The sequence below is a fragment of the Biomphalaria glabrata genome, chromosome 9 (assembly GCF_947242115.1).
Source record: "Biomphalaria glabrata chromosome 9, xgBioGlab47.1, whole genome shotgun sequence".
Taxonomy (NCBI): Eukaryota; Metazoa; Mollusca; class Gastropoda; family Planorbidae; genus Biomphalaria; species Biomphalaria glabrata.
In genome coordinates, this window is record NC_074719.1 from 11,489,485 (window position 1) to 11,513,496 (window position 24,012).

At 35.8% G+C, this 24,012-nt stretch overlaps 2 protein-coding genes and 2 non-coding genes across 5 annotated transcripts in view; 1 reads left to right on the top strand and 3 right to left on the bottom strand.

The window, feature by feature from the left end:
- LOC106074233 (zinc finger CCCH-type with G patch domain-containing protein-like) overlaps positions 1-6,833 on the top strand; it is a 45,952-nt gene extending 39,119 nt beyond the window's left edge. Inside the window, exons 11-13 of the mRNA XM_056040528.1 lie at positions 2,817-2,920; positions 4,776-4,858; positions 4,985-6,833. Coding sequence (XP_055896503.1) covers positions 2,817-2,920; positions 4,776-4,858; positions 4,985-5,123 — 326 coding nt within the window. The 3' untranslated portion in view covers positions 5,124-6,833. The remainder of the gene's footprint in view (positions 1-2,816; positions 2,921-4,775; positions 4,859-4,984) is intronic.
- Positions 6,834-12,758: 5,925 nt separating this feature from the next.
- LOC129928327 (uncharacterized) lies at positions 12,759-22,381 on the bottom strand. 2 transcript variants are annotated; one of them, XM_056042254.1, is made up of 5 exons: positions 22,195-22,381; positions 21,368-21,445; positions 20,628-20,694; positions 18,077-18,136; positions 12,759-14,713 (listed from the first exon to the last, which is right to left on the bottom strand). In XM_056042254.1, exons 2-5 carry the CDS (start codon positions 21,434-21,436, stop codon positions 13,560-13,562), a joined length of 1,350 nt encoding a protein of 449 aa, XP_055898229.1. In that variant the 5' UTR covers positions 21,437-21,445; positions 22,195-22,381; the 3' UTR covers positions 12,759-13,559. The 2 variants fall into 2 exon arrangements, with proteins under 2 accessions (XP_055898229.1, XP_055898228.1); XM_056042253.1 differs by having other exon boundaries at positions 21,362-21,445.
- Positions 15,228-15,344, bottom strand: LOC129928462 (U5 spliceosomal RNA). Its single transcript, XR_008780004.1, has one exon. It is a non-coding gene; the product is annotated as a U5 spliceosomal RNA (small nuclear RNA).
- Positions 17,438-17,554, bottom strand: LOC129928461 (U5 spliceosomal RNA). Its single transcript, XR_008780003.1, has one exon. It is a non-coding gene; the product is annotated as a U5 spliceosomal RNA (small nuclear RNA).
- Positions 22,382-24,012: the final 1,631 nt, after the last annotated feature.

The following is a 24,012-nucleotide window of genomic DNA, read 5'->3' on the forward strand; positions in this document are numbered from 1 at the left end:
ATAAGTCTACATATACTTGATGGCATTTTTGTATCTACTGGTGTGGTCTGTACTTTTAATCCCGTGCAATTGTGTCCATCTTGTCAACATTTATCAAGTTTTTTTAATCTGTGGGTCGAACAGTTGGGTCGTGGCGGTTGAGTGGTAAAGCGCTTCCGCGAAGTCTCGGGTTCGTATCCCGGTTAAAGATGAGATTTTGAAATTCAGGATTTTTAGGACGGCCCTGAGTTCACCCAGTCTGTAGGCTATCTTGCAATAACTGGGGAAAGTCGTTGGGTTGGACTTGACATTTATTTAAATAGTAGAGTCATCGGCTGCCAATCTCAGGGTTGCCGAGAAAATAAAAGGTTTTCAGTTGGTCGTTTTCTGACTTAATACCTTTCTTTCTGTCTAATCTGTCTAGGCTGCTTGATAATGGCAACACAAGTAAGGATGCTCTGCTTTTACATGCTCACTCGTCTTTTCTGAGACAATCTCACAGGGTTAGTGTGGAATTCATTAGGAGTAGACTAGTATATACTTCGAACGTCAGAAGACTGACGACGTTGTGGAGAGAGGTTCTTGTGATGCATCAACGCAACTATTGGTCTTGTGTACAGTTCTTAGCCATCAGATGCACCCTGCTAGTATTCTTTTATTAACATCTCAAAAATAGCGCGGCTTGTGAGGACTGAAAACCACGAATCTTAATGTTGACATTTGCTGTCATGACACACTTACATCTCTCCAATTATTTACACTTTTAAAAACAATCCTTCCTGATAGTTTAGCCAGTTCGTGTTTTTTTATGTAACGTTAGAAACACAGCTTTCTTCTCATTACCGAAGTCACCTTTTTTTTTTCCTCCGACATAATTATTTAAATTTGAATTTACCGTGACTTAAAAGTTCCTTAACTCTACAAACAGTTTAAAATTGGAGTTACTACCCCTTGAGAGTACTCAGGACGCTATGGTTGAGAGGTGACGCAAAGATATGGGGCTTACCTTTTAAGTCAGTGTTTCCCAAACGTGCACCCTTTAAGGAAGGTAGACTATAAAACTAGATCTCTATGGGAAAGAACTAAAAAAATATATTGGGATCCACTGTTTGTGTCTAAACACACATAAAATCTGCTGAATTTGCAAGACAGATTCGGTTCTATGCAATTCCACACTCTATATAGCCCTACCTATGTTTCTGTAGTCTCAGCGTTGTGTATAAGACCCGGATCTCTACTTCTGTATGTCTCATTAGGATTGACTCTTTCATATCACATTAGCGGCACGTTAGGCTTAATGTAGCTTACATTTATTATGTAACTGCTCATTGGCTCTTGTCCATAAATACATTGTATTGACTTTTTAATTGGTCATGTAGACGATCTTTTTAATAGACGTAACGCTTCAATGGCCCCAGTTTATAATTATCTTTATAGACCAGCGGTTCTCAACCTTTTATGCTTGGCGACCCCTTTTTACAATCCCCCACTCTGTCGCGACCCTCCTCCCCGCACACACACATACAGCAATAGATGAGTAGTCAATAACGATCCATATTTTGGATCATCTTAGGCGACCCCTGGCAAATCGTCAATCGACCCCCAAGGGGGTCGCGATCCACAGGTTGAGAACCCCTGTTATAGACTAATATACATACACAATACACTATGACCTATCAACAGCGCTCCACCCCCTCCCCTCCCCAACCAATGACTAGCATGAAATGAGAAGAATCTTGTTTGGCCGGGTTGTCATCTAAAAACTTATCTTCACATCTTTCCTGTCTATGTGATCTCCTTACTTTCAGCGCCATCTAGTGACAAGCTTTTTTTGCAGACGATACTTCAAGTGACGAGGAGTCCTAATGGAGCTTTTGTCAATATCTCTATACAATATGAATCTATTCACAAAATGTAACGATCGCTCTATTTCTGTATGGAAATAAAACTTTATTATTGTAACGAACATGTTCAGGCATTTTTTCAATACGAATCCAACGTTTATCTTCTCTGTTGACAAAGTCGACCTTTTTTTTTTTTGTAGAGATTCTCGCGTTATTACCACGAGAGTATTTTTCTTTCATTGTCTGTACTTGTAGTCTGCTTCGTTTCATCTCTTCTGTTCCATGTCTAGCACCTCACTTTGGCACATCGCGTCTGGCACCTCACTTTTAGCACTTCACTTTTGGCACCTAACTTTTATCACCTAACTTTTAGCACCTCACAATTGGCATCTAACTTTTAGCACCTCACTTTTGGCATCTAACTTTTAGCACCTCACTTTTGGCGTCTAACTTTTAGCACCTCACTTTTGTCGTCCAATTTTTAGCACCTCCCTTTTGGCGTCTAACTTTTAGCACCTCACTTTTGGCATCTAACTTTTAGCACCTCACTTTTGTTGTCTAACTTTTAGCACCTCACTTTCGGTGTCTAACTTTTAGCACCTCACTTTTGGTGTCTAACTTTTAGCACCTCACTTTTGGTGTCTAACATTTAGCACCTCACTTTTGGTGTCTAACTTTTAGCACCTTACTTTTGGCGTCTAACTTTTAGCACCTCACTTTTGGTGTCTAACTTTTAGCACCTTACTTTTGGTGTCTAACTTTTAGCACCTTACTTTTGGCTTCTAACTTTTAGCACCTTACTTTTGGCACCTCACTTTTAACATTTCAGGTTTGGTGTGTAAGTTTGTTAAGGTTAGCCATTGTAATTATTGCAAATAAACTCACACAATGAGCTCTGGGTTTAACTTAAATCATATATAATTATTGTGTATCCATTTGCGCTTCACATTTAGCACTTTCAATGCTGCAAATAATTTTTTTTTTTTGTGCCAGATACAAAATCACGAAGTCATAGCTCGCAGCATTCACTGAACAAGATCACACATTCTACAGAGAAAGAACTGAATAAAAGATCAGACAATGAGGTCAATGTTCAGGTCGGTTCATTTTGATATATTAGGGCATACAAGGACATTTACTTGCTAGACATGGACATTTACTCACCATACAAGGACATATAGGACATTCACTTGCTATATGCACGATGGCATTTACTTGCTAAACAAGAAGATTAAATGATTATCAAGAGAGCGGCTGGTCAATTATTTTATGTTGTCCAGACAGAATTTTGTTTGGATGACCCTTTCTTTGGTGCCCCCTCCACTGTACTTTGAATGATAACATTTTGACAGTGAGTCATGTCTTAGGATATGACCAAACCAGCTCAGCTTTTGTCTCTTCGCAGTATCGAGGAATTCCTCCCTTTTGCCAGCCTGAGTTTTGACTTGTAAAAGTTTAAAACTCATTTGTCTTCTGGCATTTTTCTTTAGCATTTACTCTCAAAGGCTTGAAGTCTTCTTCATTCAGTGTCCAACTTTCACAACCATATTGGAGTACAGAGACCAGTAATGAATAATTCAGTTTTAATCTTAATTGGAAGCTGCTGACCAAAAAAGTGGAGGAATTTGGTTACGTGAACTGTCACAGCACCCCTAGGAACTGTCACAGCACCCCTAGGAACTGTCACAGCACCCCAAACAAACTGTCACAGCACCCCCTACGAACTGTCACAGCACCCCTAGGAACTGTCACAGCACCCCCTACGAACTGTCACAGCACCCCCTATGAACTGTCACAGCACCCCAAACAAACTGTCACAGCACCCCCTACGAACTGTCACAGCACCCCCTACGAACTGTCACAGCACCCCCTACGAACTGTCACAGCTTCCCCTAATAACTGTCACAGCATCCCCTTATGAACTGTCACAGCACCCCCTACGAACTGTCACAGCACCCCCTACGAACTGTCACAGCATCCCCTACGAACTGTCACAGCACCCCCTACGAACTGTCACAGCACCCCCTATGATCTGTCACATCACCCCCTACGAACTGTCACAGCACCCCCTACGAACTGTCACAGCATCACCTACGAACTGTCACAGCATCCCCTATGAACTGTCACAGCACCCCCTACGAACTGTCACAGCACCCCCTACAAACTGTCACAGCACCCCCTACAAACTGTCACAGCACCCCCTACGAACTGTCACAGCACCCCCTACGAACTGTCACAGCACCCCCTATGAACTGTCACAGCACCCCCTACGAACTGTCACAGCACCCCCTACGAACTGTCACAGCACCCCCTACGAACTGTCACAGCACCCCCTACAAACTGTCACAGCACCCCCTATGAACTGTCACAGCACCCTTTCGATGAAACTCAAGTGACAGATGAGATGAGAGAAATAAAAAGTACAATACTTTGATTTTTTTAACATTGAAATGACTCGATAGTCGTTCAGCCCTGCAGCTGAAAGTATTTTAATTTTTCAGCCATTATGATTTTCTACTATTATTAATTTTTTTTTTTAAATTTAGTATTTCAACATGAAAGCCAATTTATTGTATTATAAATAGAATTTCACTATAATTTAAGCAGTTTACTTTTTTTGTTTTATTTCATCTCCTATTCAAGAAATGTATCCATCTGTTTAATAATAATTGCAATACTTGTGCTGACATAGGCTTTAAATCGTTAGAGGGTCTCTTCTCTACACTGGTTTCAAAGAGCATCTGGTGTAGAAGTTACATATCAACTGCAACCAGTGAACAACTACTGAAGTTAAAAAGCTCTTTACCTTGAATTCTCACAGTCCAGAAATTTCATGCTATCATTGTCTTCTAAATGTCTTGATCTAAACACATTTACACTATAGAACGTAAAGTCATCATAGCTAATTGTAGGAATGAGTTAAAACTTTTTATTGAAATGATTCACTTTTAGATTTTCAAGACAAGTGAAGAAATCAAGTCAGTGGAGAAACATTTGATACATCTCAAACAGCAGCTGGCTCGGAACTTATCTAGGTCTGTTAACTTTTTGAAAAATCCTAGACATGATTATAGATTTCATGTTAATTTGTTTTCTTTTGATAATCTGATGAATGAGGCTTATAAAACTGTTTGTGTTTATCTATTTCACTTGTATTTCAGAGACAAAAAGATGGCAGACACTGTACGGGAAAAGATTAGGCAGCAAGAAAAATATTTAGGTCAACTCAAGACATCATCGCAGACACTTGAGACACATAGAGACAGAAGGAGTGCTCACAAAAAGCTGTCTTTATTTTAAGACATTTTCCACAAAGTTTTGACTTAGTAAATTTAGAAATATATTTATACATGTAATGAGCATTCTGTAGGCCAATCTTGCCTTGTCTAGGGCCCTTGGACGATATTTGGCCAATGGCGCTGTGATTTCCGACCCAGCGCTGTGATATCCGGCCCTTCAAGCTATCTGCCTACAGTGCATGATGGAGCATCAGAAGTTCTTTTTACTTGACAATGTTTCTGCAAGGATCAGTGAACACCTTATGATTGTTGTGTTTGTTTTAGAAGATATCAATGACATTTTTGGTTTCTGTGCTGAAGTTGTAATAGAAAAAAAAGTCTATTTTATACATAAAAACACTTGAATAAAAATAGTAAAATGAAAATCATTCTACTTAGTAGCATGCAATTTTCACTTTTTAAAAAATTCTCTCTTGTTCCTTTTATGTTTTATTTTATTAATTCTAGTCTTTAGGATGTTATTTACAATTAAATGTAATTAATAAATAAATAATGTAATTACAGTTAGAAATATATTGTGAGGCTGACACCAATGAAATCCCAGTGGCTCACTTCTTAGAGTCACAGTTTTTTCATTCCCAATGACCCAATTCTTTCAAGTTTAGGTTCAGAAGCTACAGAAATGTTAAAATGCAATGTTCCCCTTTCAGACCTAGTGATCTATGCAGGGCCGGTCCTACAGGTTGTGGGGCCCTATTCGAAACGGATTGCGCGGGGCCTAATTTGGGTTGTGATAAGGATAATATGTGAAAATTAAGATTTTGTATTAGAAAATAAATTCATCTTTGCATTTTATTTATATTTTACTGAGTACAAAATCAGTGTCAAATCAACTTTACGAGCCATCTACAGTAGATAGTAGTTTTCCAACAAAAAGCCGATAAATATTCAGATTTGCCTTTTAGATTTAAAATCGACTAGCAAAATATTGCTTTTTTTTTTCTAAGAGGTCAAGATAGATTTAGATCTATATTTGTATGCCAGAGACTATTAAAGTAAATTAAGTATTTTAACTTCTTGTTTTGGTTTAAATTTGCCTTATTATTACATTTGTATTACATGAAAGTTGACAACATTTTGTCTGTTATAATGAGATTTGCATCAGTTTTCACAAATTTTCATGACTTTTCTTATATTTTTTAATTTTAAGAGAATTCCTGGAACCCTTTAATAATAAGTTAAAATGGTTTAATTTAATAATTTACACCTAGAATTTGCATCGCCAGGGCCTATGAAAGAGCGGGGCCAACTGCGGCCACATAGGTTGCAGTGGCCTAAGACCGGCCCTGGATCTATGGGGCAGATAGTGTAAAGGTCCACGGCCCAGGATAATGAGGATGTCATGTCATGGCCAGCACAACTACCAACCACTTTTACATTTTTCCATCTAATGTCAAGATACCCATTAGGGTTGGGTGGACTCAAGAGGCACCCTGAAGATCCCAAAAGTAAAAATCGCAGTCTTCACCGGGATTTCAACCCGGGACCCCCAGTTCAAAAGCCAAGCGCTTTACCACTCAGCCATTGTGCCTCCCAGTGTGACTGTGGACAGGGGCAAGTGGTGTTGAATGATTGTAATAATGTAAAAGACCAAGAATTTAGAAGAGAAAGAAACATTTAAGAACATGAGTAACATTGTGTATTTTGTAAACACAAGTAAAATACATATGACAATACAATTTACTGTTTGTAATTTTTTTTTAAATGACATTTTCATAACACACTTTTTAACTATTATTTCATTTAATAAAAACATATATTTGTTTTTTTTTTTATATAAAACTAGAAATTTGACTCCAGACTCATGGTTATTAACTTGACATTTGAGAAATATTCTGCTTCTTACATCTGAATTACATCGTATACACCACTTCAATAATATCATTTCCCATTCTGACCTTGTGTTGTTACATTAAACACATTCTAGTATGAGATGTTAAATGAAACACATTCTAGTATGAGATGTTAAACAACTTCCTTTATTTGTTTATCAGAGTTGGATGGACTTGGGGACATCCTAAGGATCCCAAAGCTCAGGATCCCAGTCTTCATTGAAAAACCAACTTGTTTACCCCCCCCCCCCCACACACACACACACTTCACTTATTTATGACTTTAAAATTAATGTGTTGGCAGTTTACTCACATTCACTACAAGTTCATATTTGGTGGAATTAAATACAGCCCTTAAGGGGAGATAACAAAGAGATTATTAATAATTTCCTCTGCCTCGAGAAGTAATTGTTGATCATGTCCTTAAATCTAAATCTGTTATATAGTCTTCATTTCTAAAGGAACAGCGGGAAAAAAAGTCATAAGACTGGGACGACTGAATAGCCTTGTCACATTTTATGATTCAAATTATAATTGGGTCCCTGTGTGTCTAATAATACTTTCATCTCTCTTCCTGCTTCCAAAGCAAGCAAGCAAATTAAATTTGTTTTAAACTTCTGTCACCTACTCCACTTTCCTTCCTCTAAAACTCTGTCAGGACTTTGATTATTTATTAAAGGACTTTGATTATTTATTAAATGACTTTAATTATTTAATAAAGGACTTTGATTATTTATTAAAGGACTTTGATTATTTATTAAAGGATTTTGATTATTTATTAAAGAATAATTATGTTTTCTTTTTGCTTGATAGCTATACTTAGCCTTACAGACACACCCTACACACGCAGCTGTACATACATTAATAAACAATCTGTATGATGATTTACAATAAAATATGAATTTAATACAATGATACTGGAATGAATAATGTGAATAATACGTAATCAGAAATAGATATGAAGATAATAAGTCATAAGTTCCATCTAAGTAATTACTTAAATAATAAGAATAAAGGAAACATCTTATATTATGTTGCTTGACAGCATTGACTGCAACAACATCACAGTTTCATCATTTCTGCCAAAGATTCATCTCAGTAACAGGTACGGTAAAAACTGCCAATGAACATCTATCTTGGTAGTAGCATACAATAGCCTAACTGTCATTCACTTTTGACCAACATGGCTGGCGAAGATGACAGCAATGTCCAAGGTAATACCAAAATCCACAGTATCGACTCAACGATAAAATAGATAACACTAACACTGAAACCATATAGAAAAAGATAACAGAGACTCCAATATCTGATCTATAACACAAATATGAACGAATCCGTACAAAGAATATTATTACAATATAAAATAAAACTCACCCTAAACAGGGGTCAAAGAGTCATAACCAGAATAACTCCAAGGCAATTTGGCTAAGGCTGTCCAGTAGTTAAAGACCAAAGATTATTCAGGACCACACAAGGTACAGCTTGTCTATCAGGTTAAAGAAAGACCTAATACGTCACTCCGAATCATGACGCTACAAGAAAAAATATACGACACAAAATATAAATACGACAAATGACGTCGTCGCCTATAGAAAAAAGCTCCGCTATTTGATAGGGCACAATTTTACAAATATAGGCCTATTCCACAACAAAACTGCGACACATACCCAAGCTCAAACCTCCTACAGTAAGTCAGGGAATGACAGCGGGCAGAGTTCGAACACAGTTCTGTCGGGACGATCAGTGGCGTAGCATCCATGGCGGAAGAGGTTTAATGAACCTGGGCCCACGACCATAAGGGGCCCACAGCCTGTGGAGTAGCAACAATAGTGCAAAGGGGGTTTATTGCACTTGGACCCATGGCTCTTGACTAGTTGGAGCCCAAGTGAGAACTTAAGGATGACACAAAATCCTGATTTTCACGAATTAAAATTTCGACACAGCTGCTGATTATTCAATTTTCTCAAAGCTTAATCTGTTTATTTTTTTTTCTGTATTTAAAATGTGTTATAACAATTCTTTTTATTAACTGGGATATCTTATTAACTGAACAGAGTCATTACTCTGTGTTGAATGAGTATCAAATTGTCTTAACAGTTGTGATTCTAAAACTTTTGTATCAGAGCTAATAAAGTAGATATTTTGAAATTGTGTAAAACACTCAATTATTAAGACAACAGCGTCCTTGGAAGTCTTCATCACATTGTTTTGCTGTCTTTGTAGTGTGTAAAAAAAAAAGTTAATGTAATCATTAGAACATAATTTAAAAAAAGGAGATGAAATGTAAAAAAAAATAACATTGAATATATTGAGCAAGCCAACTAATCACCAGAGTATGCTTCATATGTATCGTTAAAGTTGAATATGTTTGTTCTGTTGCAATGAATGGCGAAACCTAATTGGGAAGCAGGTTTATAACAAATGTCCAAATTAATCATGGAATAGTCTCTTACTCTGACTAATGCTTTCAGGTTAGGTTCATAATTCTTAAAGAAAGTTAAAACCATTATATTTTTACAAAAACATGATCATAGAATATCTTTCGGAGATGAATGCCTACGCATTAAATGTCGTCGGAACGATGTCGCCCACAAAGCAATGCCCCCATCACCACACAGCAGTTACCCCCACCATCACACAGCAGTTACCCCATCACCACATAACAGTTACTCCCAGCACCACACAGAAGTTACCCCCACCACACAACAGTTACCCCCACCACCACACAGAAGTTACCCCCACCACCACACAGCAGTTACCCCCATTACCACACAGCAGTTATCCCCACCACCACACAGCAGTTACCCCCATTACCACACAGCAGTTACTCTCATTACCACACAGTAGTTACCCCCATTACCACACAGCAGTTATCTCCATTACCACACAACAGTTACCTCCTTTACACACACCAGTTACCCCCATTACAACACAGCAGTTACGCCCTTACCACACAGCAGTTACCCCCTTACCACACAGCCTTTACCTCCATTACCACAGCAGTTACCTCCATTACCACACAACAGTTACCCCCATTACCACACAGCAGTTACCCCCATTACCATACAGCAGTTACCCCCCCCCTCCTCACCACACAGCAGTTACCCCCATCACCACACAGCTGATCTATCCAAACGTGTATTCCCTCAGTTGTATTCAAGAGTTGCAGATTTCTTTGACTTGATATGCGTTGTTTTTTGTTGTTGTTTTTTTTTTGCTCAAAGCATCTCAAGATGAGCTCAACTTCAATGCAATAGGAAGAGCATAGTTTTTAGAACACTCAAATACATTTGCTCACAAGGTGGTCATCAAGGAATGATATTCTAACAACAATGAAATTCATTTATTTTGATGTACTAAAGCTGTTAGCACAAATTACTTTGAGTTCCTCAAAGGAAAAAGAATGCATGAAAGCTGCAGCACTTAGAGGAAAATTTTGAATTATTCGATAACTTTGTCCGTCTTACAAAAGTGTAAGCGTAGTCAGTATAGCGTTGGAATGTTGAGCAGCAAGATCTACATAAAGCAGAAAGTATTGAAATGCCTTTTGGTGAATGTACCCGTAGTCCCATACATTCAGATAACTCAATTGTTCTGTCACACACTACGTTAGTTTTATTTTGGGAAGGGGGACCCATCAAGATATTCTTGAATCCGGACTTACGGATACCTTGCTACGCCACTGGTGACGACAGTCAAGAACGTACACCACACGAGGAGACAGCCATGGAAACACATATTCTAACAAATCTGTCCCAAGATGACAAAAATTCTAATTCTTCTATAACTGCGCATTGGATTTGTAATCTTATTAGGAAGTTGTGTCATTTCCCCTTATAGGACATTCTGTTGTAAATATATCTCCAAATATTATTAACTTTTTTTTTTATAAATGATGTGTTCAACATAATTTTTTTTAAACTTTAAAAAAAAAAAAAGAAAGTGTAACTGTATCGATCAGTCATGTAATTAAATTTGTAATAGATATACACCAACAACAATAAACCTGTATGTTTAGAAATATTTCTTTTACAAATTGCTTTTGCTTAGCGCTATTTAATGCTTTAACAATGCACTGGTGATCATATTAGTTAAGACCAGTTTGGAAAATGAGGAGGGGGGGGGGGAAGAGAGGAGAAAGAAAGTGACATTTGGGTGTATTTTTACCATATTCCCTTTTTGTCAGCCTATATGACATGAGGCATTTACGTTGAAAATTGGCTTTTAAAGCCAAAAGTGCTGGGTTCACATTTTCTGAGGGAGTATAATTTATATATAATTTTTTTTTAAATTATTATTTCGTAATAAATGAAAGTCTGTGCTGTGATAACCTAAAAAATGATAATTTAGTCTGAATAGATATATTTTAAACAAAAACTGATGAGAAAAACGGAAGAAGGTAGTTACGTTTAGTATTGACATTTCCTTACTTCTGTATCTTCAATGAAGATTTCGACAGTAATTTGTTGGGAACAATATGACAAAAAAACAAGTTCAGATTTATTTTTGAGAACATGTATACATGTATTCATAGCGCCTTAAACCTACATTACGTTTGTTAACAGCGCTATGTAGACTAAATAAATAACATTTTTATTATTTCATAAATGTGCCAATGGGGTACAGCATTAAGCATTCAAAGAGTTATTTCTTGGAAAGTACAATGGCATTTAGACACTAATCAATCAAAAAAATTCGCCAAATTTAGACTTATATATTTAATAAGTTTTATATTATACATTTAATAAGTTCATTATCTCATGTTAAAATACAGAGACCCCTTAAAAGGTAATGCCCCCATGGGGCCCTAAATCCCTAGCTATGCTACTGCCGAAAACATATTTTTTCATCCACAATGATGATATCTATAAAATAAAATGTAATGACTGCATTCTAGTGTTCTAATCGAACGATTTTATTTTAAAAAAAGCAACGAAATCATAAAGGGACTTTGTGCTACACAAACTTATAGTTCCCCCTTGACCAGTCGAGCTTACACATTACGTTCTAGATAAAGTTTTACTGAAATCAAGAGAACGCTAACCGGCTAACTTGGACCACACATGTAATATATCAACTTAATTTTAAAAGACCATAAGTAGCAACTAAGTACCCTCCTGGACTTTTTTTTTTTAAAGTATGTGTGTTTAGTTTACTGCATTAGTTGAACATAATGTAGTAAGTTTTTTGTATACAGTAATTTTTTTAAATATAATTTTTGATTTAAATGTTGCAGAGAAGAATAATCAATAATAGCGGCTTGATCTACAGGAACTGCTTACATTGTGAGCTTTGAATTTTATTGCTTCTTGGCCAGAGTTTAAAGAAATGTTAATCTAGATCTAGAGACGACTTAATCCTTTTTACTCCCAGTGGAGCATAGTGCCTCAACAGTACTTTGACATTGAACTCTGTTCTGGGCAATTTCTCTCAGCTTGTTCAAAGTCCATCCTTTTGTCTTTGTCTCTTGGTCTACAGATCTTATCTTCTTATCTTATATAATACAGACGTTACTTCAAAAAAGAAGATGATTACGTCCTACGCGTCATGCATTTAGTCATGCATATTAACCAATGACCTAAATTCTGCAAAGTCACGGTTTTTCCTGGCTAGCCCAGGCAACCCATTCCATGCTCTAATAGCACTTTGGAAGAAGGAGTATTTGTACAAATTTGTCCTAGCATATGGGACGAGGAATGTGCCTTTATCTTTGTGTCTTTCAGAATATTTTATTAAATTTTGTTTTTGTATTTGAAGATAACGGTTCAAAGTTTTATGTAGGCCTATAATTGCTACTTCCTACTAATTTGCTACTTTCCTGAGGGCTTTCCTAATTTAGTGATTTTACTATCGGTGTTACTCTAGTCAAATGTGAATATTCGTTTGTTATGAATCTCACTGCTCTATTAACTGCTGCTAACTGCTTTACAGTAAATACGAATATAAAATTGTACCCCCCCCCAAAAAAAAAATATCCTTTAAATACAAAACAAAACAAAAACGTATCTAAGGGAAAAAACTCCGCACATACAGCTATATCACTCAATAATGTAGAAGTTACTTCGTTTATTCCATATCAAACAAAATACTTAATCAACAATAATTAATTGACTAATTCGTTAATTTTTAAATTAATTCATGCTTTGATAGATACAATAAAAATCGTTTAAAGTTTGCTTTGATAGATACAATAAAAATCGTTTAAAGTTTCAACTTGATCCAGGAATGTTCACGGGAGAAATCACGTGTTCAATTCTCTAATGGGACGAAACCATACATAATTAGCTGTATCATCTGAATACTAAATGATTCATTTTCCTTGTTGGTATAGACAATAAGTAATTACCAATTGGTTAATTACTAATTAGATAATAAAGTCTTGTCTATGCCAATGAATGATTCTGCAAAGTTTCAACTTGATCCTATAATGGATTTTGGAGATATATCGTGTACATATTTTTTATCAGACAGACAGAACGAGTTGATATAAGCTTTATAAAAAAATATATATCATGTATATACATTAAAAAAAAAAGTCTCCATTAAGTATTAATCATTTGAAAGACTAGCAATGACCACTTGCACCTCTTTCGTTAGATTAATACTTACACGACATCGCCAATACCGCTATAATTAAAGCCACTTTGCTCTGTGCATCCAGTATGAACAAGTTGGTTAGCCCACCAGCCACCGAATCCCACGCAGTGGACAAAGGCTCCACTGCTTCCTGGACATGTACATGTGGTGTAGGTAAAGCGCTTTCTTTGTCTACCATTTTCTTGCTTCTCTTTCCACTGACCGATGCTGACCTGCTTCGGACAGCCGTGAGGATGTGACACTATAAAGGTCAGCCTGTCCACGTTTCTGGTCTTGTCATATTTGTCGAAGACACGTTCCCAGACATCGTAATACTCTTGCCAGAGTTCCAACAACTTTGGGCCTACATTTTCGTCACATGTCACCCCTCTCAACCTACATAAGTCGGTGTCGGGCTTGGCATCCACAACTTTCACCTTATCGATAATGACTTTTGGACTCTCATCTCTATCATAAAACAACTTTAACGACGTGCCGCTTGCTTCAATGGCATCAAATACCACATGCGTGGCTGTGTATGTTTCAAGCTCCCACCATACTCTGCTCGGTGATTGTGACCTTTGACATTTGTTACACCAACACACAGTGTATTCTTTGTTCGGATCATCATCGTCATTCATCACGTGATCATTATCTTCGTCTCCATGCGGCACAGGCTCGTTTCCGTCATATTCATTTGCAGCTGGTTCATAATCTTCATCATCATCTGTCACCGATTCGTAATCTTCATCTGATACTTTCACCTGCCCATTAGTCTGTTTGAACGTATGGACATCAAACATGTTCAGTAGACCGTCTCTCAATGTTCCTATCCGTCTATTGCCAGGCAGTGAGTCAAAATATTCTTCATCTATCCTTTTCTCGACATTCCAGATCATTCCAGTCCCTGATCTACTGCCTTTAAAAAATGGATACGGTTTTGTTGTGTTTGGCCAAAACTCTGGTCTGTTTGGGCTGGTCTTTTCTAGATTTACTCTAACTGTCAATCCTGCCATAGCTTTAATCAGATCGTACAAGTCCTGATCTCGATGGTTGGCTGGTAGATGGTTTAAGGTGAACTTGTCTATGTTAATAAATTCTTTGTGACCCGGATTTTTTGTACAGTTGGCATAATGTCTGTGTAGATCTGCTTCTTCTTTAAACTCCTGGGTCTCATGATTACCTGGTTATATTAAAATATAGTACAATAAATGCAACTGTACAGTTTAGTGAAGATATATTACAAGTTTTATTACATAAGTTAGTAATGTAATTTTCCTAATTAACATGGGCTACTAACATCTAGAAATCTAGATCAACAATAATAAAACGATAATAATTTTTGGAGTTGAAGATCTTATCTTATCTTATATAATACAGACGTTACTTCAAAAAAAGAAGATGATTACGTCCTACGGTCATGAATTCAGTCATGCATATTAACCAATGACTTAAATTCTGCCAAGTCACTGGTTTTCCTGGCTAGCTCAGGCAACCCATTCCATGCTCTAATAGCACTAGGAAAGATAGCAAAAAGAAATACAAAATTTAAACATTTGAAAATGCTAGGTTAGTGATGTTGACTGTTCAAGATTGCAGACTCTGGACAGACGTGGCTAATTGCACTTGGGAGTAGGGCTATCTTCAACGTGTGTAGAATTTTGTTTATCTGCCATTCATGCTCTTTCAATTATATAACCCTACAGAGTAGGGCTGAAAAACTTTGAGATTTAGACTCATTCTAATGCTCCTCTGCACGGAGACCCCTAGTAAAAGGCGAGGGGTTTGGACATTGTGCAGTGGAGCCAGAGTGAAAAGAAATTGTGAGGAGGTAATCGGCCCGATCTAAAAATTTTCGATACAAATATGGTTTTGTATCTTTTGTTTTTATTGACATCAGATCATTGACAAGCAAAAGATTCTCCGTAACATGCGTTACGCAAAGTAGAACTGTTTTTGGAAAGTGAATATGTCTTTGGTACTTTTAGAAAACGGATATCATTTCTGCACTTTATCACTTAAAAGAAAGTTTTTTTTGCCCTTTAGGTTGTAACGCAAGAGTTGTCCCCCTTCTATTTAGCAAGGGTGATTAACTTTTGTGGATACTTCCCCTTTCATTATTATTCTTATTTATTATTTTTCACGTTTTCTTTAAAATACTTGAGTTCACTTATTAATATTTTAAATTTAAAACATTTTAAAATAAGAAAAAAATTTAAAAAAAATATAATGTGAGAAGGTAGCGTCACAGGCTAACAGGATTTGAACCTGTAGATAAATGTTACGACGACCATCGCCTATACAGCCGAAATCGGTCTATTGTCACAAAGTAACCTCTTGACCAGGCTTCTCACGTCTGTCAATTATATTCTGAAACATTATTCTTCTAGTTTACTACAAAATTTTTAAAAATTTCTAAACTTCGTGAAAGCCAAAAAGATGAAATTGGTACATTTAAAAATATTTAAAACCTAGGAAGTTACGAGAGTCCGTTTGCAATCTCTATTGTGTAGAATTATAGAATCAAGATGGTAGACTCTGGACAGACAAGACTAGCTGCACTTGGGGATAGGGCTATCTTCTACGTCCCCTCTCCAGATATTGTTTAAAATGTGATAAAAAGTTTTTTAAAAACTTGTCTATTCAATATCGAATTCAACAAAATAAACTAGTTCCTGAATTGGAATTTCCTCAAGATCTCATCTTCTTGCAAATAATAAAAGTTGCTTCAAAAGAGAAGATAATTACGTCCTACATGTATTCGTGTGTTAGTCTAGTTGTGCATGTTGATGAGAGACTTACATTCATTAAACGTAATTGGTTTTCATGGCTGATTCAACCGTTCCATACTGTAATGGAACTATGGAAGAAGGAGCACTTATTTGTCCTATCATATCAAATACGAAATAATTCTGTATTTTTTGTGTCTTTCAGAATATTGTATTAGTTTTAGTATTAGTAATTTTTCGTTTAGTGTCTTATGTATGGATACTTTTTAGTTGTATTCTTCTGTCCTGAAGTGTCCCTAAGTTTAGTGATTTTACTAATGGTGTTACTCTAAAAGCTAAAAAGCAGAAATTCGTAAGTTTAAACATATTTAAACCCTTGAAAGTAAACATCTAAAATAGTACATATTTTAGAATACTTGTAATACAAGATACACGAGTTTGTTTTTGTTTTTCGAATTATTTAAAATTTAATAAAGTTAAAAAAAAAAAGAATGTGAGAAGGTAGCGTCAGAGGATAACAGGATTTGAACCTGTAGATAAATGTAACGGCGACCATCGACTATACAGCCGAATTCGGTCAATAGTCACAAAGTAACCTCTTGACCAGGCTTCTCACGTGTGTAGAGATTTTCTTTAAAAGTTATTCTTCTAGCTTAAAAAAAATCGAAATGTAAGTCGACACCAAAAAGCAGAAATTGGTTCATTTGTAAAATTATTAAAATCCTGGTAAAGTGCAAATTTTTAATAGTACAGGTTTTCTTTAAAATAATTAGTAATGAAAAATACTTGAGTGTCCTTATCAATATTTTCAATATAAAGTTATAAAAGAAAATATATAAAAGTCAATCCTGAGTTTCCATATACCGACTGAAAGCGTGTTCGAAATTGCCAATTTTAATTTTAAGATGATAATATTTTGAAAAATGGTAACGGTCGAACTAGATTTTTCACTGTGTGGCTAAATGGTAATTTTATTCCCAAAGATATACAAAAATTGACAAATTTCTAGGAATATCTTTAGTATTGGTTTTCCAAATACCCTTCCAGATTCCAGCCAGTGTAGGGCCTACTTTCTGAACCCACGAAGGAGTCGCATAGTAGTAGGTGGAAATGTAATCAAAGGAATGTCAGTGTGTAGAATTTTGTTTATCTGCCAATTCTGCTCTTTCATTTATATAACCCTACAGAGTAGGGCTGAAAAACTTTGAGATTTAGACTCATTATAATGCTCCTCTGCACGGAAACCCCTAGTAAAAGGCGAGGGGTTTGGACATTGTGCAGTGGAGCCAGAGTGAAAAGAAATTGTGAGGAGGTAATCGGCCCGATCTAAAAATTTTCGATACAAAATATGATTTTGTATCTTTTGTATGTATTGACATCAGATCATTGACAAGCAAAAGATTCTCCGTCACATGCGTTACGCAAAGTAGAACTGTTTTTGGCACGTGAATATGTGTTTGGTACTTTTAGAAAACGGATATCATTTCTGCACTTTATCACTTAAAAGAAAGTTTTTTTTGCCCTTTAGGTTGTAACGCAAGAGTTGTCCCCCTTCCATTTAACAAGGGTGATTAACTTTTGTGGATATTTCCCCTTTCATTATTATTCTTATTTATTATTTCTCACGTTTTTCTTTAAAATACGTAGCAATGACAAATCCTTGAGTTCACTTATTAATATTTTAAATTTAAAACTTTTTTTTAATTTGATAAAATTTAAAAAAACAGATAATGTGAGAAGGTAGCGTCAGAGGCTAACAGGGTCTGGCTCCCTCAAATTGGATGGACAGTAAACATAAATGAAACTACAAGATATACCATAAAATTGATCATCGTCAATCCTTGATGTTCTAGAGTTACTGCAAGTTGGTTGGCATTCTGAAAAAAAAAGAAAAAAAAAAGAATTAGACATTATAAGGATGCAGCTGCTAATTGCGTCTACAAATTTATGAATCAAATCTTTTTATCAATAAATAATCTTGAGTTGTGAGATGCCATGTTAATTTTACTTCGTGCGCATCAGTGGCGTATCCGTGAGTCCTGGCTCGAGAATTTGATTTGCCCCCCCCCCCTTCTCCCGTCCAGTAAGTTAAGTGTGACAGAAATCCAATCAAGCCATACTGTATGTACCCAATATTCACAGTAAGTCATTAGATCATATCTTCATTAGATCATATCTTCATTAGATCATATCTTCATTAGAGCACATCTTCATTAGATCATATCTTCATTAGAGCATATCTTCATTAGAGCATATCTTCATTAGAGCATATTTTCATTAGATCATATCTTCATTAGAGCATATCTTTATTAGAGCATATCTTCATTAGAGCATATCTTCATTAGATCATATCTTCATTAGAGCATATCTTCATTAGATCATATCTTCATTAGAGCATATCTTCATAAGAGCATATCTTCATTAGAGCATATCTTCATTAGATCATATCTTCATTAGAGCATATCTTCATAAGATCATATCTTCATTAGAGCATATCTTCATTAGAGCATATCTTCATTAGAGCATATCTTCATTAGAGCATATCTTCATTAGATCATATTTTCATTAGAGAATATCTTCATAAGATCATATCTTCATTAGAGCATATCTTCATTAGAGCATATCTTCATTAGAGCATATCTTCATTATATCATATCTTCATTAGATCATATTTTCATTAGAGAATATCTTCATAAGATCATATCTTCATTAGAGCATATCTTCATTAGATCATATTTTCATTAGAGCATATCTTCATTAGAGCATATTTTCATTAGATCATATTTTCATTAGATCATATCTTCATTAGAGCATATCCTCATTAGAGCATATCTTTATTAGAGAATATCTTCATTAGATCATATCTTTATTAGAGCATATCTTTATTATAATCTTTATTAGAGCATATCTTTATTGAGGTATATCTTTATTAGAGCATATCTCATGTTCTTATCACCAAACAAATGTTTAGTCATTAAGCCTTTTAAACATTTTTTATTGCTAAAAATAGCCGACATTTACACAAATTATGAGAAGTGTTAAAAATAAACAGAAATAGACATCTAGTTTTTTTTTTCATCCATCGTATGTTTTATTGATATTAACTTTTTATTTTACCACTGAGTATCATATTCATTTATTAGTACTGCGTTTTCGGACCGTCTAAGTAACAAAGTTGAAAACAAGTGCATAGATTTCTGAATGACTTGCTGGTCTCAATCAGTGGGCGGAACTATAGTTAAAGTCAACATGCTTTATGTTAAGTCACTTTTATCAAGCGCAACTAGCAATCTGATCCGCTTGGCTGAACAAATTGTCAGGGGTCAAGTAGGAATTAGCGTGTATGCGATGAAAATAATTTTAAAAATCTGATGAAGGAAAAAAGCAATAATCAAAATTTCGTATTGAACACTGTCCTCTGAGTGTAAAAAAGGATTTATTTAAATGCATTTCTGAATAACATTTTATGGTAATATCATCAGTTTAAGAGAAAACTAGAAGCATGATGGCATTCACCACGACCCTGTCCAAATCTAGGCGCCGTTTCTCAACGAACTGTATCATCAATGGCGAGCCCTGCTCGGTTAGCTTGATAAACCATGGGAAATTGAGGGGGTTCCGGGTGAGCTCGGCTTTCGACCTCGTGTTCTAGTCCGTGCGTCCAGAGTGCCAGACCCAGTGGAAATAGTGTTAAAATGGACATTAGCTTTGACCTCTTTTAGAAATAGCGCTTTGTTTAACCATGCTTACATGCCTAAAGCTTCAAAAGTTTCATATTTACTCTTTAGAGAATAATACGATTCTAGAAGACCTATTAGTTTTATTGTAAGTGATCTCCATCTGACTCGTTCCGAAGCCACCTGCCACCAGGTGCCCTCTTCTATGTCATTTAAAGCAAGTTTGCGCCTAGGCTGGTCCTTAAAGCGTTTTCGTGTGACACCCCACGCCGTCCACCTTTCAGCTGACCAAAACAGACTGCCTTTGGCATACGTTCGTCCACCATACGAGATACGTGCCCTGACTATAAGGCCGCAGACTACACATTTGAGACCTAAAGAAAATCCACTGGCGAGGACACACGTAGACGGTGCAAAGAATCTAAATCAGCCACAGGCAGACATGATTATGTGGCACAGTATGTAGGTCGTAGCTGGGGCTGCGACGCCAAGTGAAATACTGCAATCCTCATTAATCTTCGGACTCTTACATTACACCTTGCACATTAGTTTTATTGGAAAGTTAATTGAAAGAGACATCAGGGTTATAAAAACAAGCTTTTAATGTTGTTGCAAGATTATTCATCAGCAACAACAACATCAGCAACATCAACAATGGCAACAACAAATCTATCAGACTTTATATACAGACCTATATTTCCATTACATGTTTGAGATTGTCCAGTGTTGCAAAGTTGGTCTTGTCTGAAGCCCCATCTCTGCTTTAAGATCAAGAAAAAAAAAATTACATTTATATTTGGGTTAATTCAATATTTATAGTTAAAGTCAGAAGTCCAGGTATTACTTTTTAAAAAAAAAACAATCTTAAATGAAAACTAAAATAGAAAATAAATACAGCAACATGAATTGACGTGACCAGTCAAGTGGATGTGATTTATTTTGAACCACATTGTTCATCTTGGGCCCGTGTGTGGTTGATAGACCTTTTACCTAAACACAGAACATACTAGAGAAAAGAACCCAGAAACTTCATACTCGTGTTCTATGTCCGACCATCTCCTCCCAATATTCCACTCTATCGCCAGCGCATGGGCATTTTCTACCTCAATAGTTAACAACATCATCGGACATATAAGTTCACTTTAAACCTGTATTGTGCTCATTCTCTGTATATTTTGTTTGTAGCTGATGAAGGGCTCATTACCCAAAACATCCGGTATTTTACAATTGGTCCAGAAGGGTTTCCTATAAGTATGTCTATTGTATTTGTCCATATAGTTGTTCAACCCTCAAGTAAATCTATATATACCGCCATAATACCGGTATGTTAGCAGTGGGTAATGTGAGATTGAGTAATCTAGACTGTAAGTTCTACAACTTATTACACAAACAATACACGTACAACCAAGGACATGTCATACGTACACTTACGTCCCCTGGTTGACCGGAACTCTTCAGTCTTGTATCTTTTGAGTCTTCGTTCGGTTTCAAAGTGAACATCTGAAGGAACTAAAATTCCCAAGAGAAAGTTTTCTTATCCTGTAACATTTTCTCTGTGATCTACTATTTAATATGATATTTTAATTGTATTCTTCCTAGAGTTTTACAACATCTATTAACGATTAAATGTACATTAACTTGGAGTTAACTAGGAGAAGAAATACTTTTTGAGAAATCTGAATGGAAAGAGTGTGTTGATGCAGTTTTACCACTGAGATGCTATAATATATAAGGCGTATGTATTGTATGTATGTATGTATGTATGTATGTATGTATGTATGTATGTATGTATGTATGTATGTATGTATGTATGCATGTATGTATGTATGTATGTATTACTATGTATGTATGTTACGAATAAAAATAAAAAATGTTTGACCAATCTTGATAAAAACTTCGCTTGAGTGTTCCTTAGATCATAGCGGAAACACTAGTGTAAATACATTCAAAGATTTTAAAATTGGTAGCTCAAAATAAATTTAATAAATTTAATTACTAGTGTAACAGGGTTTCTTAAAATTAGATTGTACTCATTAAACAAATAAAATATTAATCAGTTTAGGTGACTAATTATAAATTAGAAAGAGTTTAGTTCACAAATATATTAATGACAGTCCCTGCTTTTCTACGTCTACCGAGTCCAGGTATGGCTTCACACTTGAGACTTAATATTGGCGAATCGATATTTTTTTAAGTTTAAGAAATACGATTAGAATTAAATCGATATAGATCAATATTAGTTTCTTATTCTTACTTACTTTTTATCCGATGATTAACTAATTCAATACAGCGAAATCCTTAAATAAATAAAGTTGTACCATGTCTCTTTAAGTTCAAGTTCCTTAGATAAGAAACTATTTGTAGACGAGCTATTAATATCAAAATCCATTGACACTAGGTTACTAGTCTAGATTTGTTTATGAACATGCACAAGTCATATCAATATTAGGGATTTCCAATATGTCAATTTTAGCTGCCCCACGTCATACAAGCTACCGTTAGTTAGGTTTAGATTTATAAAGGTGCTGTTGTGTATAAATCCGATACCACTGTCAATGTAATGGTGTTTTACTACGTGCGACATCTACTTTTGGTCTTCTAAAAGCAAAATCCTGGGTCTTATTTTGTTTCTCAGACAGCGCTTTTTACATTGTGGGATGTTTTAGTGACAGAAGGACAGCACAAGATCAATAGTGGCTTTTCCCTTTTGAGATCAACTTTAAAACGTTTGGATAAATTTATATGAATATTGTCATCGAGCAGGCTATACTCCGTAATTCAGGCTTACTATACCCATACAAATATGTCTGTGGCATTTTACGTCTCGAGAGACGATCTTTTCCCTTTGCAACTTCTTGTGTGACTAAAGAGGCCAATCCTTGATACACAGCTGCGATCACAGGTTGGGCATATATAATCACCAGGAGCCGCTACATTTTCACACTTCTTTCTGCTACTGTTGTGTATGACATCTGCAATCCGTAACCCTTCCTTTATGCTCTCTCTCCATGTGGATCTGTCCAGTGCCACCTCTTCTCAGTTGCCAGTGTCGATTTTGAAGAGCTTCATGTCGCGTTTGCATACATCAGTGTGCTATAATTGTGGGCGACCAGCGGCTATCCTGCCTTCTATTAGATCGCCATACAAATATAAACTAGTGAATATTTAGTGCATTAAATTAAAAATTCAAACGCGATCAATCTTAGAGAGGCTCTTTTAAAGGTCAAAGATGAATGTTGAGTCTGATAAATTTTGAATGAAATTTTCTTTAGATATCTTAGTGAATTGAAGATTTGTTTAAACATTTCAATAAAGCCATAATCTTTCGCTGTTAATAGTCGCAGAGTTGCCTTCCTTAGATTTATTACAATATACATTTTTTTCTGAAAGAACGTGCTTGGTACAAAGTTTATATCAACTCAGTCTGTCTGTCTGGTACAAAGTTTATATCAACTCAAAGTCTGTCTGTCTGGTACAAAGTTTATATCAACTCAAAGTCTGTCTGTCTGGTACAAAGTTTATATCAACTCAAAGTCTGTCTGTCTGGTACAAAGTTTATATCAACTCAGTCTGTCTGTCTGGTACAAAGTTTATATCAACTCAGTCTGTCTGTCTGGTACAAAGTTTATATCAACTCAGTCTGTCTGTCTGGTACAAAGTTTATATCAACTCAGTCTGTCTGTCTGGTACAAAGTTTATATCAACTCAGTCTGTCTGTCTGGTACAAAGTTTATATCAACTCAGTCTGTCTGTCTGTCTGGTACAAAGTTTATATCAACTCAGTCTGTCTGTCTGTCTGGTACAAAGTTTATATCTACTCAGTCTGTCTGTCTGTCTGGTACAAAGTTTATATCTACTCAGTCTGTCTGTCTGTCTGGTACAAAGTTTATATCTACTCAGTCTGTCTGTCTGTCTGGTACAAAGTTTGTACACGTTATTTCTCAAATACTAATTTGTTATTGGTGTAACAAGAATATTCTACACATGCATAAAAACCCCCACTATTAAAAAATAAATTACTAGCAATTAATTATTTTATTTGATACCAATAAGGGAAATTAATTATTCAGTATTCA